Genomic DNA, 19,712 nt, shown 5'->3' on the forward strand with positions numbered 1-19,712 from the left:
TCCTGCTACTTTACCACAAATCAAAGAAGTCTTTGAAAATGAAGGAACCACCATCAGAAATACTTTCAAAAAATAAAGCAAAAAATTAAGCAAGCTTTCCTGGGACAAAACCTAGAAATAGTCTCCCAAGAAGATCCTAGAAGTGTTCTCTTTGGCATTAAGTGGTGAAATCTGTTGAAGCACAGCGAGCACAGACAGCGGTGGGGCCGGCGGGGAAGGGGGTGGCATTGCTATGCTGCACAGCTGTGTCCTTCTATTGCCTCCCACTAGCGGAAGGAAAACCTGAAAAGGCCCAACTTGTCCTTCACAAGTGAACCACGGAAACGCAATGCACTGCGCCATAGTCATTGACCTGCTCTCCGTGCGCAGGCTACCTCTGAACAACACAGCGAGAGGGATGCTTGGTGCCACAGGTCTGAATGTTGTTTGCATTTTCATAGCCTCAGGAGCAAACACATGGACAAACACAAATATCCCACAAGAGAATCCTCTTCAATTACAAAGCAAGAGACCATTACAGGATGGTGTCAATATGGAACATCTAAATGATTTACACAAAAGTCACTTTAATTAGGGAAATAAAACAATCTATTAAAGATTAGCAGGGCAATGTTAATGTGATATAACAAGACAAAAAGAAGCAACTGAACACACAACAAAGGTAGATCCTAATGAACATAGGAAAGGACAACCCAGATTTTCAGTTTACCACGATATACCTAGGCACTAGAGCAGAGCTGATACACAGAACTATGCAGTGTCAGTAAAATCTTGCAGTATCTATTTAAGGCATAAAGTAGTGATTATCAGAGAACAGATTCTTAGTTGTTGCAAATCAGTGTAGCTTTAGCAGAAAGTCAACAGAACTATGTTAAATTGTAGCAGCTGAGGACAGCATCTGAAAAAAGCATGAAGCTCCTAATTTGTGGTGTGGTTATTTGAAAACAATTCTACAAGAGAAGCTGGAAGAAACAGGACTGCATTTAACTATCTGATTTAAACTCAGGAGGTTTTAAAAGTGGGAACGTAAAAACAAAAAGCTGAGAAAACAAACTTTTGGCAATGACATTTGACTTGTACAGCAACAACTGCAAAGGAGACGCATTCCTTGTCCCGCGGAAAAGCAATAGGAATGATTAAGCTTTAAAAAACACATGTACACACAAAACCACATAAATTATCCAAGAGCTCAGAACTGTGTCAGGATCACAAATGTGTAAGGCAAATAAATACATTTAAAAGGTTCATCTGATGCCACGTCAGGGAAGGTTCAAAGTGAGGTTAAAACATTTCTAAAAGGGAGAGGATTCCCTTTCTCCAGCCAGTTGCTATGTTTCATTTTTCCCAGAGCAATGAAGGTGAGGGGGCAATGATGTAGCACGCACAAGGGCACCCATCCTGTTAGAGGACTTAGCAGTTATAAGCAAATCTCTCAGCCCAGAAACTGGGATTTTGCACTTCAGAACACCACTGGCATGAAATCCCTCCTGCCTTTTACTAGTAAGGGCGCTGGAAAATGACAGCATTGCAAACAGAACATTGCAGCCATAGCAACAAGCAATTCAACTCTTCAACAGACTAAACAGCATTTTCTTTCTGGTTTTCTAATTTCATGGTCAATAACTCACCCTGAGCACTTTACTTGTCTAGCTGGTCGTTGATGTCTCAAAAACAATCTCCTGTTAAAGCTTCAACCAAGAAAACCTCCTCACCCAAACTAAAATAAAAGTATGTGTATATAGGGAGACCACTTCAAAAATTAAACATTTTTCTCCCTTTTTGGAAATTGGTATAGAAAGATGGAGAAGAGCCCAAGTTCTGACCTGTTAAATCAAGCACTAGCCCTTTATTAGTATTGCATGCTATAAAATGTTACAACCAGGAAACCAAAAGCCTTAAAATTGAGATTTAAAACGCCTAACAACTTAGGCCCGGCAATAGCATCTCTGAGTAATGCCCAAACAGCACAGGAACTCCAATGGGATGTCTCCTTGACCCTTTCCGTTGACTGAGGAATTTTTTTAAAATATTTTTTTATTGCTATCAGTAAAAACCCATTTGAAAACCAAAATTCAAAGCTAAAAATAGGACAAAACATTCTTCACAGTTGATGAAGTTTAACCCTGTTAATTAGACAGCTTCATTTCACAGTCAGTAAGAGTCTAATATTACCCTAATAAATGTATGGGTTTTTTGGAAGGCGTCATGCATGAATGCAACTGAAATCATGCCTTTTTTAACATTTAATGGCATCTCTGCAAAAGAAATCACTGTTTTCTCAAATGCAAGAATTTGAGATGATTAGAACTTATTGACTGAAGCGTAAGGGCAATGGAAAACGATCTTTCAAGTATCAAGTATCTTTCCAACATCCAAAGCGTAAGGGCAATGGAAAACTGTTGATCTTTCAAGTATCAAGTATCTTTCCAACATCCACCTGAATTTTAATGCTCAACAGAGGTGCTAACCTTAATGAATTAACTTAGGTAGGTAGTTACTTATCCAAAGCTTTCATTATCCTTTCCTATTTCTTTACCATTTTTGTACTCCTTTACTGCAGTGAAAAAAATGAATTTGAAGGAACCATATAGCACAGACCCTTTGAGAGCTTCAGGGGTCATCCTGCCTTCCTTGACACTACAGACAACTGAATCGCAGCATAACCCCCCAATTCATGGATGCAGGCTTCATTGACTGACCCTACAGCTTGGGTGTGAACTCAGCTTTGCTAGCAACACATGCCAAGAAGCTCCATAAATGACAGTGAAGGACAGAGCATGAAACAGACACAGAAATGTGTTTACGTGTTCAGGAGGAGCAGGGACCTTCTCCAATCCCTGTTTATTTGGACTATTTTTGACAAGTTGCACTAATATTTATGGAGTTAATGTGCCATGTAAGAGACAGTTTCTCAGCGTTATGAATTTTTTTTAAGCCTCGCTGGTCACATAGTTGTTCTCTATTAATTTTTTTGTTTGTTTGAAAGGTTTTTTGAACTTCTCTCTCTATAATTCACAAGGTGAGGAACTAGAGAAAATACACTCTCTTTTTCAACTTCTTAAAGCTTCTGGGCTGTCTTGTGACCTGCCCATCTGGATACTAGACAATCATAGCCTGACCCTGCACTCCAGGATTTACTGAGTGTTTTTTACAACCCAGATGGGGTTGGCTTGAAATTTTACTGAGTATGTCCTGAGACATACATGTGTCAGAGGGGGAGGACGCTGTGCAAGGGGAAGTGTGAAGAAAGCATGGAAGCAAAACCCATTTATAACTAAGAATTACTAGCAGGAGGTGATTGGTGACCGGCCTACAGGGAAGTGTCTGGTGATCATGAGGTCATGCAGCGCTCTGATAAGGCAGATCAAAGAGGTGTGCAACAAGGGGGAATTGGTAAAATATGGGGGATGTTGGAAGACTGTTGGGGTTTTTTGATAGGAAAAGGGAAAAACACCTCTATGTTACACAAACAGGACTCTCGAAAAGCCACAGAAATATCCCATACTTACTTTTATCTTCCTGGTTTTCTTCTGCTGCTTTGCCTTCCTCTTCCTCCTCCTCCTCCACCTCCTTCTGCTGCGCTTCTTCGTGGTGATCGGCGGCACCGACTGAAAGGCTCTGGCAGCAGTGGTTGAAGCCGCTATCCCGAGGCAGAGTGAAACTTCGGGGCTTTCCCCCATTCCCATTCAGCACTTGCATCCGCTCACCCTCCACAAGGGGGAAGGGGCCGTAGTGGTCTTGCAGGTGGCACTTCTGGGTGGGCAAGGTTGACTGCCGCCGGTGCTCGGGGGAGACCACAGCTGCCTCAGAGAACACAGAGTCCTCCAGCGGCAGCGTTTGCAGGTAGTGGAGTCCTGAGCTCGTCAGCGGCGTCTCTATGAGGTCCTGCCAGGAGCGCCGCTGGCTCGCCGTCTTGCGCACTGGCGAGTCGGTGGCGCTCCCCGCCGCTTCCGGGCGAAACTCCTCGTGCGATGACTGCGACTGGGAGGTCTCCGTGGATGAGAGTCGGCTGTGTTTTGGCTCCACGTAAGGGCTTGCACAGCTCATCTACAAAATCAGCAATGGAGCAATCCTCAGGTCAATGTAGACTCAGACCTACTGCTAGTAGTAATCATGTACTTTTCATTGTCACTGACGGCACCCAGTTTAGTAACAAAGGCACAAACTTACCTCATTAACCTGCCCTGCTCCTAACTTTAAGGCATGCACACATCTACACGTATCATACCCGTGGGCCAAATACTGATACTCAGTCATAATAATAAGTATCCTTACTATGTCCCTTAAGTCTATAAAATAAGCCAACACAATTATTTGCAGAAAACTTTGCAGAATATGGCACTATGGAAGACATAGAAGAGATGTGCCTAGTCCATTAAAAATCTTAAAAATGCCATCCAAATGCCTGTTGTCAACCTATCTTGCTAAAAAAATCTTTGGCATAATCTTTGCAGTGCTTTAGTGCAGTTCAAAGACCTATGATTTTGGAAGATAAAGTATTGCATTCAAATTAAACATCATGAACAGCCTCTTTTCCCAGACTTTCTGAATTTTTCAATCCAAATTTTTGCATTTTAAAAACTATATTCAAGGAAGATATATTAGTTAACATTTTCTGAGAATATGGTCATGAAAATCAAAATTGCCAGTGCAGAGTAAGTTAGAAGTCCATACTCTGGTTTTATACTAACAGCTGCTTCAAGAAGAAAATAAAAACCAAATCCCCTTTTGTTCTAATTTATAGAGAAACCTACTTTTTCACAACAACAGAACAACTGGTATCACTGTTTGGAATACAAAAGAGAACATGCTTATTTTGGAATTTCTGTGAAATTCAAGTGTAATTTGTTACTGTAAAGCTTCACAGCACAACTGCTGTGCCTTAGAGAAGAGTCTGTGTTGTTACTGAGGTTAATGACATTTTGTCAGAGAAGACGGTAAGGGGGCGGTGAGAGGTTGCATGGATGAGTCCATCATGAACGAAGAACAGGAAGAAGGAATTCTGTAACAATCCATTTTGTACAGCAATTGGGATTATAAATCCTTGTTCTCCATGCACCAGTGGAAATACCAATGGTGGCTGTTGAAGTTAATGGCACGTGTTACCTAACAAATGCCTTAAGTCAAGTACTGACTCAAAAAGTATACTGGAGAGTGCCCTAATGTGCGTAGGCACATGCTTTTAAGCAGGAGAGCAAGCAAAAGCGACACTTTATGTAGTCATTCCTGTCAACAGTTGCAGGGGACTTACCGAAGGAGGCCGTGGGTATGTGTCGTACGGGGGTGGTGGGCTGTCTTGTTTGGGTGTCGATGGAGTGTCGGCTTCCTCTTTATCACTCTCACTCCAGTAATCTACAAGTTACATACAGATCAGATGAAAAACTACCAACACATTTTGATACTCATAGACTCATTTTCACAAAAGCAACTGGAAACTTCATCCTTAGTAGTAATGAGAGTTAAAGACCAATCAATGCTGACTCTGCAAATGTTAGCTGCTGTAACTTGGAATTGCTTTAATCTAAAGAGGGAAAATTCAAAACATTGTGGGGTATGCTAAGTCTAATGCCCCATTGCCTGAGATATTAAACAGCAACCTGCAAAAGAGCCACAAATTTCACTCTTGTACACACCTTATAAATACAACATGTGTACAGAATACTCCTAATACAAGTATCAGATTTTCAAATATTTATACAGCCTTCAAAGTAATTATGATTGGGCATATATTGACTTGAAAATACTGAAAGTATTTTTTTGAATAGAACAGATGAAAAATGTAACTTCCAGAAGTCTTGTTGACTGCAAATAACATTAACAAGTGGTGTCCCTCAGGGGTCCGTACTGGGACCGGTGCTGTTTAACGTTTTCATCAATGACTTAGACAGAGAGATCGAGTGCACCCTCAGCAAGTTTGCAGATGACACCAAACTGAGTGGTGTGGTTGACACACCAGAAGGACAGGATGTCATCCAGAGAGACCTGGACAGGCTGGAGAGGTGGGCCTGTGTGAACCTCATGAGGTTCAACAAGGCCAAGTGCAAGGTCCTGCACCTGGGTCGGGGTAACCCCTGGTATCAATACAGGCTGGGGGAAGAAAGGATCGAGAGCAGCCCTGCCGAGAGGGACTTGGGGGTGCTGGTGGATGAAAAGCTGGACATGAGCCGGCAATGTGCGCTGGCAGCCCAGAAGGCCAACCGTACTCTGGGCTGCATCGGGAGAAGCGTGGCCAGCAGGTCGAGGGAGGGGATTCTGCTGGGCTTGTTCAGCCTGGAGAAGAGAAGGCTGCGGGGAGACCTGGTTACGGCCTTCCAGTACCTAAAGGGGGCCTATAGGAAAGATGGGGAAAATCTTTTTAGTAGGGCCAGCTGTGACAGGACAAGGGGTAATGGTTTTAAACTAAACCAGGGTAGGTTTAGACTAGATATAAGGAAGAAATTCTTTACAATGAGGGTGGTAAAACACTGCAACAGGTTGCCCAGGGAGGTAATGGAGGCCCCATCCCTGGAAACATTCAAGGCCAGGTTGGACGGGGCTCTGAGCAGCCTGATCTAGTTAGCGGTGTCCCTGCTCCTGCGGGGGGGTTGGACTAGATGACCTCTAGGGGTCCCTTCCAACCCAAAACATTCTATGATTCTATGATTAACAAATATAATTCACACCAACTGGCAAATCAAACAAGTAGTAGTTATTTCTCTACTCATTTTCTCAGTTGTATACTACCAGTTACCCAAGCTTTTCAATTTCATTTCTAATGACAAACAGCTTCATTTAAATAAGACAGAAAAACTTTATATCATATATCTGCTTCATGAAACAGCTGCTGCCCTGTTATCTATGCAAGAACATAAAGCTGATATGGTAAGGAAAAATATGACAATTGATATTTAAGCACAGAGTTCCAAAAGATGGATGAGAAAATAAAAAGGATACTGAGCTTGTGGGCTAAATTTGATGGGATATGAGGTTTCATTTTGTCAGGAAATCAAGTCTTGGCCAAGAACATTTCATATGTTTGGTAGCTTGGTCGAAGGGGAAAACACATGGAAGAAATGTACCACATGGGAATTTATATTTATTCTATTGCGCATACCTTTGAAGCAGAACAGCATCTAACTAAATGGACACTGAACCTTAATATTTCTTACAAAAGAAAACTACTTAACTACCGACTCAGGTCAAGATGAGTAACTTTTAAACATTTCTACACCTTTTAAGACTTACGCAAACATTTCTGTTGTCACTTTGTTTCTGACTGTATTACCTTCTAGTATTTGGGTACATCGTTGTACAACAGGACACTTTATCTCAGACTATTCACAGGCTAATCACAGGCAGTTTTCACTTCACTGACTAAGTGTTCAATGAACTGCATGACTTACTACTCTTCAACAGATGAGGAGGAAAAGATTGATTGTTGCTTCATAAACAATCTAAACCAAAAATCCAAGTCGGCACAACATGTAATTTTGGTTTTAACGATTTTTTTTTACCATGATGATTATGGTATTGTATGATTAATAATCAATAGTACCTAATCTCACTCAAGATTTAAACCAAACACTTATCTTAAAATGACACCATCTTGAAACAGCTGTTCCTAAAATGCTGTATATTTTTAGATTGTAGGAATGGTGGGGGAAGCCTTATTTATCTATTTATTTTTTCCAAGCAGTAGCAACTCTGTTTTAACTCTGGGTCTCTTGATTTGCTTCCTGCAAGCTTACAGATGAGAGATTATCTTCAAATGGTATAATAAATAGCACAAATAAAGTTTTGATGACTATGAAATAAGAAAACCAAAAAAATTGTCTCTAGAAATCTGCAAATAATGTATTTTTGGTGAATGAAAGCCTAAATCAGGGAAAAGTCTTTTTTAACTCACTCCCAGTTTTAAGAAAACTTGTTTCCGGCAGCTCAAAACACCTGAAAATATTGGCACATAAGCATGTTTGTTCCTATTACAGCAAAGCCTAATGGCACGACGGGTGGTGAGAGGCCTGTCAGAACTGCATCACTCAGTGAGATTTCTGCAGACTTGGAGCTCAACTGTTTTTTTCTGAAAGCAAAATTTAGCAGCTCCAATGCAGGTTCCAATTTTGGCTAAAAATACAGAGATGTTCTTGCTGTCAAATCCACATACAATAAACCACTTGTATGATCGCGCTTTTGCACACCTTACCTCAGACTGGGAATTCTGTTGGCAACCTACGGCTTGTCTAGAAAAATTCTGCAGTCACAGGGGTCAATTTCCAGATGAAATGTATGAAAATAGTCTCCCACCAATTTTTAAAAATTTTCTGCTTTTGGCAACTGACTCACTAGAGTCTATCTAAAATGGGTATAATGCTATCAAACAGTTGCCATATGTCTCTCTGCAGGTTTTGTCCAATTCAGTGATAGACAAGCTTAATGCATTGGACATATCTTGAAAGCTTTCTGAATGAGCAACAGACTGCATATATTATATATAAACTAGCACTCACCTGTCATTTACCGATTAAATATTTTCTATTTATATAAGCAAGTATTTTTTCCTCTGATTTTATATGACTGGAAAGTATATAACTTCTCCATCCAAGGAAGTCCCTTGCCATATTGCTAATGCTCATTATATTTAATACAGAAAGGTGATGGTATTTTTATAAAGCTGTTCTGTACAGAATGTGACATTTCATTCAGCACTACACCCACAATTCGGTGATTCGTGCATCTCTGAAGCACTTGAAATATCTTTATGCACTTCAGATTCAGAACCATTCAGCTCTTAATTGAAACAGGTTTGACAACTACTGTTGAATTGTTTCAGAGGTATTATAAAGCTTTGCGGCAAAGGGCTGAACTGAACAGGAATAAAAGACCTTTTGTAAAATCAAATATGTAGATGACAATTGGTACAGTCACTGAATATAGAAAACTCCGGCTTCACAGTTTTTGTAACTGCAAAAATGCTTGAAGTGATAGAGAGGTTTTACTTTGTTAACTTGATGCCTCTGCTAATTAGGGACACTACTGAGCTGTTTAATAGCCCTTGTGCTGGGAGCCAAGGATAATCACCAGAGGCATAAAAACAATGTACGGCAGCAAGGGGGGAATGTGATACTGATTCCCACACTCAACACAACTAAGCAACACAAAGACGATATAGTTTTACCTACCTGTATACGATAAATCAATTTGAGTGAATGATGTTAGGGCGGTAATAAAGAGCTCTGTCAGTGCCTGGGATATATTTTCCATAGCAAGTGGGGTCGCACCGATTATCTTCAATAGGGACACATTTCAATAATAGGTAAGATGAGGCCTGAATGCACATGATCTCATGTCCAGGAGCTGGATCATCTGCTATTTTATTACTCAGTGATTGCTTGGTAGCAAAAATATTTCTCCATATCCATCTGGGTTTTGAAAGGTGTATCATGTCTGTAATTGTGCACTTGGACAGTGTTAGCATAACTGTTCATACACCTTTTCCCTTACTGTCCCATATGTTATTGTAATTCTAGTGCCAACCTGCTGTCAATAAAAGTTTGAATTTGGCTTTGAATGCTAACACAGAGGATTTCCTAGAAGACTCCAAGATTCAGAGTTTGTTCACAGCCTCTTCAAGCAGTGACAGATGGTATGCAGGTCCCTCCAAAATGGTTATCGTAGTGCTGCCTGAGGAGTACAGATTCCCAAACTGATTTTGAAGTCTGGTGAGGCACTGAGAACATGACTGGAGGAACAGTGAGCATGGTGCTGCTATCCTGGGCTGTGTGAATGTGGAGGGCCTGGTGTTACGAACAACATGATGTGCCAAGGACCATACCAGACTAAACCAGGGTGTAGGCAACACTCCCAGGATAAGCAGCTGCACTTACTGGAAGACGTGATTAGAAATGAAGCAACAGCAGGTACAACCTAGTTACGTGTGAGAATGACAACACCCCAAAACCTTCCCATGCACGCTGCTACCATCGAATTACAGCAGTATGCTGTAAACCACTGCTCTTCAACCCCAGGCTGATCCCTCTAGGATGCTCTGTGGTGAGGCAATCAGGGTATGAATCAAGGCAGACAATTTCCTGACGCTGTCTTTTAATCTTCTACCACTACAGAATACCCTGCTCTCTTGATGTTTCTACCTGGTTGCTGCTCAGCAGGGAAAGGAGTTTTTTGCACGGTGTCTCCCAGGAAAACAGCCCCACAGCAACACATTGCAGAGAGACAGACCATGAGCATCTTTCTCCTCACAGTATCAGGCCAGAAGGTCAGGGCTAAAGCTGCTGTCACATATGTTGGTACAGAACCATGACAGTAGGGGGCAAGGAGGACATCATGTGGCAAATTCTGAAGCTTAGTGATAGCCTTTTGAACACCATTCTTCCTGAAAAACTGTTAGAAATATAGTCTTTGTAAAGAAAAGACTAAACATGTTGCTGCTGCAGCTGTGAGCTATGAGCTTTTGGGAGCATAAGACAGAACCTTACTGATGAAGGCAGCAGAGCCACAGAATTTAAAAGTGAGGTCTTGACTAAGTGGGCAGCAGGCAAACAGGCATCTGGATAAACTCTGGTTCATTGTGACCACTGCAACTTTCTGGTGCCTGCTGCCACATACATCTGTAAAAAAGAGCAGGGATTCAAAAGCCAGCTGCTTGCCAAACCAGCTAGTTGGATAGGCACACTTCTGTGGATCCGTGTCACCGGCAGTTCTAGGAAACAACCTCCCCAACACAACTGAGGACTCACCCTTTCATTTTCCTGTCTGTAAACAGGATTTCTACTGCAAGAAACTAAAGAAAAGTGACTCATCATTCTATATATGCTGCTTTTTTGAACCAAAGAAATATTAGACATTAAAAATAAACAGATGTAAAATGCTGTAAACCTGCAACTCCAAATGAAATGCCAACAGGGCTTTAGCACACACCTCAATGTAGCAAATCCAGTAGAAATAAAAAAAAATGAAGTGGCCTTAATTTTAAAGTCTTTAGGGGAAATCCAATTATGTCAACAGGCTTTAGAATAATGGTTTTGTTCCTGAGACCAGTTTATTTTATTCCTACCCCCTGTGAATTCAAACACCAAATGCAATGTTTATGAGATTTTTTTAGTTTGCAGATTTTTAGGTTTCTTCTGATAGGGGACACAGACTCCTTGGTACCACATACTTACTGGAGCTTACTGGCTGTACGTTTGCTGCTTCTAGCTACCTTCTGTGGCCTTCTCAGAAATAATCCAGTGTCTGTGGACCAGAATCTGAAGGAACTAATCAAAACCCCTGAGAGAGAAGGAATTCGCTAAAGCAACAACAGTGATACTCATATGTGAATTGCTTTCAGATGATGAGAATGAAGCCTGATACACAGCAGGGAAAAAAGAAGAGATGAACTTGTGATAGGAGCTGACAGAAAAAACAAAAATAACACATTACCTTGCTCTTGTTTGATCCTCTCTCTTTCTGCATAGCCAGCAGCAAGCATGTTAATTCTGTTTAGCCATCTGAAATAATATTAAAAAAAGCAGTGATACTGATCCAGCCTCTTAATTTTTGGGTGCATTTCTACAAAAAACAAAGCTAGAAGCATCTGAAAGAGATTCAGGACAATGTTATTTTTCATATTAGACAGCTGTTTTCTTTGATACTCTTACTCAGGGAGTCTCCAAAGATCTATGATTTTGCTGTTGAACAAATTGTTTTCACAGCAAAGATTTTATTTCAAATGGAAAACCACGTATGATGTCAAACATCTGTAAAATAAAGGATTTGGAGATAATCAAATAGCTATTAAGTCTGCTGCTCACAGATATGCCATCACACCAATACTCCTGCTGTTCTGATTCCTTAAGAATAAACACCACTTTTCAGAGATTTAAGCAATATTTTAAGGCCTGAATTGGCAACTTAGCAGAGGAACAGAGCAGAAACCAGCAATAAAAAGAACAGGTTCACTCCCAAACCGACAGTGAGGTTTAATTATACCATTATGTGTTTTAGAGCTTACCTACAGTGCCAAGTACAAAGAGAAGGAAGCATATCAGAATACACTTTTGTGTTCGTGTCAGAGAAGCAGGGGGAGAAAAGACAGTTGCCTCAATGCAATTCACATCTAAAGCTTTAACCTCAACTTAGACTTGCAAAAATAAACTGCGTGAATGAAAAAAATCCCAACAAACTATTGCTATTATCTTCTAGCAGGGCTGTCATTGCCAACCATACCCTCAACTTTCTGCCTGTAGCAGTGCACTGCTTCAACCTGCCCTCTTCCCCCATGGGGCTCTCATGCTTACACCAAGTCAGGTCCTCCATCAACGAGACTTTAAACCACCATAACAATCTCCCCTGGTTCTCCATTGCATGGCAAACCTGGAATTACTTGCTCCAGTCATCCCACAGTCAGGATATGACAGGCCTGGTTTGACAACCTACTGGCTTGCAATTTTACTGCTAGGGTATACAGAAGGACAACTGAAGTCAGGTTTGCTTTTTTTTTTTCCAGGAATGTGAAACCCCTGTTTCAGAAAGTTGTGCCTAATGGGTTTCATTTGCATACTGCATGCACGGAAACAGGGTGCAGCATTGTCTCAGCAAGGGATGCACCTTTGTAATCACTCCTGCATGCCAGCCTTCGAGACGTTTCAGTGCAGGGTAAGCAGGCATCAGATCATAAAATACAGTTGCTCTCCTTGAAATGAACTTCCAAAAATGGTGACCACATGTATGATCTGTAAATCAAGTTAATGGTCCATAAATCATTGCATATTGGGAAGAAAGCTAGAGATTTGCTCCTGAAGTGATTACAGAATACTTCATGTTAGAATACAGTCAAAATTTCTGCCAGACAAATAGGGAAGCTGAAGAAGAGACTTAAAATTTCATTTGCCATTGTTAGGAAGTGCCATACACTTATAAAAATTACTGGCACTTAGGAACAGAAATCCAGCTCTGACAATGATTTCACATCTTCACAGCAGAAAGGTGACCCACTACAAAGCTATCTTCTAGGTTCACATTCCTGATACGTGGCGGCTTTCTTTGGGGAATAAAACTCAGCTGTCTTGACAGCTCTGCCAGCTCAAATCAGAGGCACTGAGGCAGGAACCTCACCCAAAGCACTCCAGCCTTGTGCTGCCGAGGGACCAGCACAGACCACAGACTTGTACATGTCTAAAGGGACCAGCACAAGAAGACAAGAGCCTGATCTGTCGAATGGCATGGCAGACAGGGGAGGTGGCTCTTTGCTTGCCTCTTGCCTATTTTGGATTTCATGTTCCCAATTCAGCTCATGGCTTATCACCGCCAGTGCAGCCAGCAGGGAACAGCCACATACCGAACCCTTTTGGATAGGGCTGCTGACCACAAAGTATTAGATGATACACTTATAAAAGGTCTTCTGTTGGGAACCTTTATTCTGTCCTAAATATGAGGTAGCATTTTGTGTTAAGTGTAGGTGAGAGTGAGGTAACCAATTAAAATAACAAACGCTTAACTGACAGTCAATTGATACTGCTTACAGCTATGGCAGATGACTGCAGAAAAATGTAATTTCTTGAAAAGTATATTCTGATGAGAACCCAGGAAATGTATACCACACTGAGAGAGAGACAGCAGACTGACTTCACATTTAGTGATTTTCTGCAAGTCATGAGCTGTGTCATATTTGGAATATCACCTGCAATGCCTGTGGGGTGAATCAGAAGCTACTAATGGGGTATAAACTGTTAACAACCATGGATTTTGAGCAGTTTGCTAGTTTAGAAACTAAAAGAATGGTATTGACGACTTCTGCATATTTTCTGCTATGTGGCTGCTAAAGCTTCTTCAGATATGATTAGGATGGGTATGGTTAAAGAATTGATATCATTTTAATAAAGCATGGCTAGAGTTATGGTTCACTGAAGTTAGAATCGTACGAGAAATCCAATGCACTGGGCTTGAATCACAGGGAAAGTTAAAGATCTCCTGCAGAATGGAAGAGGAGTAAAACATGCCCACTTTACAATGCACTGGGGACAAAATTTCCAAGCATACAGTTATACAAATATTCCTCTACTATGAATATTAAAAGATACAAAGCCCCAGGACATGGGAAGATTTAAATCTTCCTTCCCTGCGGTGTGCTGTGTTCTGGTAGCCACTGTAACTTTTAGAGGGCAGGAGGCCAAGAAAATATTCCTTCCTTACTGCAAATGCAGCTTTAATTTTCTTGTGAGAATTATAAAATCTATTTGTTAGGTATGACAATAAATACAGTAGCATTGGTAGTTGCAGCAGTCATCTAGGTTTTCAAATTGTCAAATTGTCCTTAATCACAAAGCTCGAGGATATATGATGAATATATGCTATATGGGAATATGGATACCTTACAGTGTCTACAAGTACCCAACTGCAGTTTAACCAGAATGAAGAGGGATGTAGATGATGTGGGAGAATTTTTAGAGGCCGCCTTCACTGAAATCTTCCAGAGACATTCTCATGCACTAATACTACAAGCTGACTTGTCATCTTTCTTCTTGATCATAGAGCTACCCTAAGGAAGGAAACTCTTATAAATGTCAATACTCAAAGTCACAAAAAGAGAAAGAGGATGGCTCAGTTACAGCACATCAGGGAACTTCTCAGACAAATATTCCACGTGAAGTTACTGACTGTATTTCCCTGCCTAGAGGATACAATTTTGGCAGGCATATATATAATCGCTTAAAAAACGGACAGTTTGTGGGAAAAAAGGAAGAGTAAGAGCACTGTAAGTATTTAGGCCAGCCAACCCTGAAAAGGATGCAAGGATTTTTGAGCAAAGAACAAATAGTCCATAAAGCAGCAGGCACAGTTATCATGGAAAATCAAAATGAAGTTACACATAGTATCAAGTAGAAGTATACGGACTGTCTTCTACTTCAGAGTATTTTCTTGGAATGGGAATTGGAAAATGAATTTCAAAGCAAGATGTTTCTATGACTATACACTTACACTAGCAAAATAGCACTTTGCATCAATAAAGGACATTCTGTCCTTCCTCTCACCCAGACTAAGCATGTCATATGGGTAGAAAGAACACTTTTGCTGGTGCAACCATGCAGATGAAAGGAACTTCAGATGCCACAACAACAAAGTTCAGTAATCTCCAGACTCCTTACCAGCACAATGGTGTGGCACAGGCATAAAAGCAGTAAGAAAATTTGAATAGTGACAGAGTTACCTGAGATTAAAATACCCATTTTATGTGAGTAGATACACACAAACAAAAACTTCAGATCCTGCATGCACTTTTTTTTAAAAAAACAACTAAATAATTTTATACAGAAGGGATCGAACCATTCTCAACTTTCAGCTAGACTACGTATTAGCGGTTTTCTACTTTCGTTTCTTCTGCCTCAAGTATAAACAGAACTGAAGTGGCTGCATGATACGTAATTAAAACGTATGTCAGAAACCAGACAAAAAAAAGAATAGAAATTGATCAAAACAGTCTTAACTTAATAACTTGATTCTGTGTTTGACTTCAGCTAGGCTACAAAATGCTTTTAGACAGGAAGTATTTTATTATCTCTCCATTTGAAAGCTTATTTTTCAGTAACCCACTTTTTTTTTTCAATATATTGAGTTGATTCAATGTTTGTGAAAGTGAACTACTTTTTCTAATATGTTAAACAAAGAAAAAAAGTAAAATTTTTGGTGAGATTCTGATGGCAACTCACGTGTAAGAATTTCAAGTAATTCCATAGACCTTGACAGAGTTGCTTTAAATTTACATGTGTGTAACTCAGATCAAAATTCAGTTGAGCTCATTCAAAATGTATTAATAAGCACTTATTTTCAAATATGATAAAAATACTATTTGTGCTGGGAAGTTAAAAATCTTTTAGTTCTTGGGTTTTAGAGTGTGCAATTTTTTAAAGAATTGATTTATATTTGCTGCGGCTTTCTGATTACTGAACAGTTATATAAATTTTTATCCTTAGAAACAAGGTGCCTTGTCATACTGACAGAGGACCTGCTGACAGAAATGATTTATCTACTGCTGTAGTTCAGGATGTGCCGAAGAGACCATGCCATTATTCTGTTTTCTGTGCAGCAAATTGCATTTTGAGTGACTGGCTTGACAGAATTATCAAGGAAAGGCAAGCCTAAAATTTTACAAACAAATAAAGAAGTTTTAAGTTTTAACTGAGGAAGGGCTTTTGAAGTGAGCCTGAGGCAGGCACGAACTTTCGAAAAAATGTTAACAGACAGGTATTTCTAAATGAAAGCAAGCATAGTATAGTGTTGGCATGCTTTTCCAGTCAAATATTATCAGTAAAGAATTGGCAGTACCCCGAAGGTTCTCTTCCAGGTAGCTGAATCTAGTACACACAGGAGAGATTAAACTGTGATTATAGCACTAACAGTTTTATGGATTGGTTCTCATCTCCTTTTTCCTTGGTTTTAAAAGCAATTTTGCTCAGTGAGGATGTCTACAGACATTATCTAAGACAGAACAATTCTCAGGTTGCAATAATAGATTTTTGTTTGTGTCCTCTGTCATATGATGAAAATGGTGTATCATTTTGAACTGAATTAATTTCAGTTTATGTTGTGAAAATAAATGAAATAAAACCCCAAATATTTGAATAGACATGAGACCCATGTTTTTAATTTACCATTCAAATGAATTAAGAGGAACTGTGTTTATTTTGTGCTGAAGTCTCAATCATTTTTTGAAAAAAACATGCACAGGTGGCCTAAAATAGATACAGTAAAACTCAATACCCAAAGAACTGAGACTTAAGTCCTTGTTCTTTCTGAGTTGATGAAATATTCCCCACTAAATTCAGTACAATCAAAATTTCACTTCAACATGTAGGTTAAATTCATGGCAGTAGAGAGAATCTGCAAAATTCATTCCTTGTAATCTCTACCTCCTTTTTCAAGACTGGCAGAAGAAAAATCAGTGACTGCTTTAAATCTTTCTCCAACTTCTTATTCCTTCCAGGGCCAGAAACAGAAGCACCCCCAGAGTAAGCATCACATGTCTTTGGGAGTATGTTAGGAAGAAGAGTTGGAGATATTGCACCTTTGCAGGTGCTGCACAGCCAAAAGCAGAATGCTGAAACTGTTTGGATGTTGATTCACATGCTGTATATATTTCTTTTTAGAAAGAGGGAATCTTGTTTCTAAAACTCTTCAAACCTGTGTTTCAAAAAGAAGTAATTTTTGCATGGATTGAATATTTAGCATATGCAGCCAGTCAGAAACAATGCCACTCTGTACTTATTTTCTCAGCTATTAAAATTAACTTTTTAGATTAACACGTAATTTATTATCACTTTGTTATTAATAGCTTCAAGAAGTGTCACATTTAAGGAATGGTTCCTGAGCTTTGCTAGATTTCCTTACCTGTTCATATCATCTAGATGTTCAGCAGCAAAATAAAAACTTTTGATCTTAGGATGGCAGGCTTTGAATGCACTGTAGAGGAAAAACAGAATTATAAAAATGTAATGGCACAACTCTATTTTTTTAAATGTAAGATAGTGTGGTCACCAAGGAATGAGATGAATTTAGATTTCCTGAGTCATTGGATGGCCCCAAACAATATATAAACATACAACTTTTAGGATTGTGCCAGATTTCACCAAGGATAGTGCTCTTCAACTACCCCTTTCTAAAAAATGCTTGATTCATATGTGCATAAATATCGTTCGACAGTCACCTGCAGTGTCCTATATTTGGATAAAGTTAACCAGTTAAGGATATAATTGTATCTATCAGGTAATTTTGCTGATATACCTATAGGTGTCAATTTTTTCTGAACAGAAAACTGACTGAACAATTTATTTGATACAATAGAAAAACTCTCAGTCCTGATGATTTCTCGCATCCCAATGACCTTGACATTACCTTTAGCTCTAATGACTGCGTTTCAAACAAAAATGTGATGCACTGATTGACTTCAGAAAAGCTGTTATAAATCAACACTGTGTTCTTGAGGTCATTCTAAGCAATGGGCAATTACATCTCATCTTTTCTTTCCACCAAAGCAATCAACATGACTGGGCTGAGAGAATTACTGCATTTCATACATAATATGAAATAAATTACTAAAAAGAATTTCTTAACTATGTTGAATAAAGATTTATGGTGAAGTACTTGAAGATCCAGAAAATGTATCTGAAAGTAATTAATAATTTACAGTACAGAAGAATCATTTCTGAGAATAGCCTGAGTGTCTCTCTTAAAATAAGAACAAAAAAATGCGTAACTGTCCCAAGGAAAATAAGGAAAACTGCAAACATGATACATGAAGAATATCATCACCATTTTTCTGAGACACTATGGAATTTATATATATATATGTAATACAATAAAATAATTCTCACTGTCTCTAATCCATTGTGTCTCACAAAAATGGTAATGATGTTATTCATAGGTATCATGCTGGCAATTTTCAGTATATATATATATCTGTGTGTGAACATATATGAAAATAGGTTTTAAGAAACCAGGACTATGAAATTGTTATCCAAGAAAGTTACTGCTAGTGAAGGTAATGTAAAATTGAGACAAAAAGAATTACTGTAACGCATTAGAGCATGACACAATATTATGCAAGTGAAAGCAGATGTACATTGACATTTGCTCAGTTTAGAAAGACATCACCCAAAACTTGACTTCTTAAAATTGTTACATCATCTGTTATCTGGATTCTTAGAGGTTTTTTCCTTTATCTGCCACCCAAGCAGGGAATTTTAATAGCTGCATTTTATGATCTACTACCCAGTAGATACCAAATCAAGTAAAAAACCCAAATTAAGCAGAGTGCAATTCTGAGAAATGAATTGACTTTATGCTGCTGCCCCCACAAAAAAGAAGAAAATGAAGTACATCAGCAATGTAGCCTAAGGACATGGGACAATAAGCCCAAGCTGATGTATCTTTCTTTTATTTTTTTTAAATGCAGTTTTCATTTTCTGGCCTTTGAGACCATCACGAAGAGTAGAGTTCATCCTAAGAGATATGTAGACCAACTGATACAAAATCAGTGTCTTCTTCAGAACTGTATGTACTGCAAATCATACTATTTTACGTTTGCAACTGCTGTTCTCTACAAATTTCAGTGATTCCACAGTCTTGGTAAACTTAAAAGAACAGTAAAAAACATTAGAAGGCAAGGCAAATAGCTTTCAACAATAAGACTCTAAAAATACCTCTGTGGGAGTATGCACTTGTCACATTGCCACATATGCTTGAATTTGCATCTAAATAAGAAATGGATTTGTGCAATGTCATAAATCTGGGCAGCAGCACACATGGCTAGGTGAGAAGAAAAGTTATTTAAGACCTTTAGGTCATACCTCAAAAATACAGCAAATCACTGTCATTCTCTTTTTACTCTGCCTCAGGATTGATACACTATGTCAGCAAACTTTGAGATGATGCTAACTAATTTGGAGTTACATCAAAGACAGATGCCTAGCCATGAACTTGGGGACTTTTTTATTTGGATGGTCTCTTTATTATGCTTAAAGCTCTTTATTGAGCACAAAGGTATCACACATACACACTCCAACCCCAAACAAACAAACACCCTCACCCCTCAACAGAAAGGAAACAAAAGATAAAAGGAAAACTAGAAAAATAAAGGGACAGAAGCAGCTGAACAACCTTCTTGCTCTTAATTAATTTTGCTCTAGTCAAGCACTGTGATTCACGATAAAGTAAAAAAAACCTTCTTTAGGAAAGATGGC

General features: G+C 39.3%; 1 protein-coding gene across 1 annotated transcript in view; it reads right to left on the minus strand.

The window, feature by feature from the left end:
* The window catches only part of CNKSR2 (connector enhancer of kinase suppressor of Ras 2), a 182,366-nt gene that overhangs the window by 36,895 nt on the left and 125,759 nt on the right, over window positions 1-19,712 (minus strand). Inside the window, exons 17-20 of the mRNA XM_009648809.1 lie at window positions 17,362-17,433; window positions 11,419-11,486; window positions 5,252-5,352; window positions 3,510-4,047 (exon numbers count right to left, since the gene is read on the minus strand). Of these exons, the coding sequence (XP_009647104.1) occupies window positions 3,510-4,047; window positions 5,252-5,352; window positions 11,419-11,486; window positions 17,362-17,433 (779 nt within the window). The remainder of the gene's footprint in view (window positions 1-3,509; window positions 4,048-5,251; window positions 5,353-11,418; window positions 11,487-17,361; window positions 17,434-19,712) is intronic.

This window comes from Egretta garzetta, unplaced genomic scaffold, assembly GCF_000687185.1.
Source record: "Egretta garzetta isolate BGI_Z169 unplaced genomic scaffold, ASM68718v1 scaffold111, whole genome shotgun sequence".
Classification (NCBI taxonomy): domain Eukaryota; kingdom Metazoa; phylum Chordata; class Aves; order Pelecaniformes; family Ardeidae; genus Egretta; species Egretta garzetta.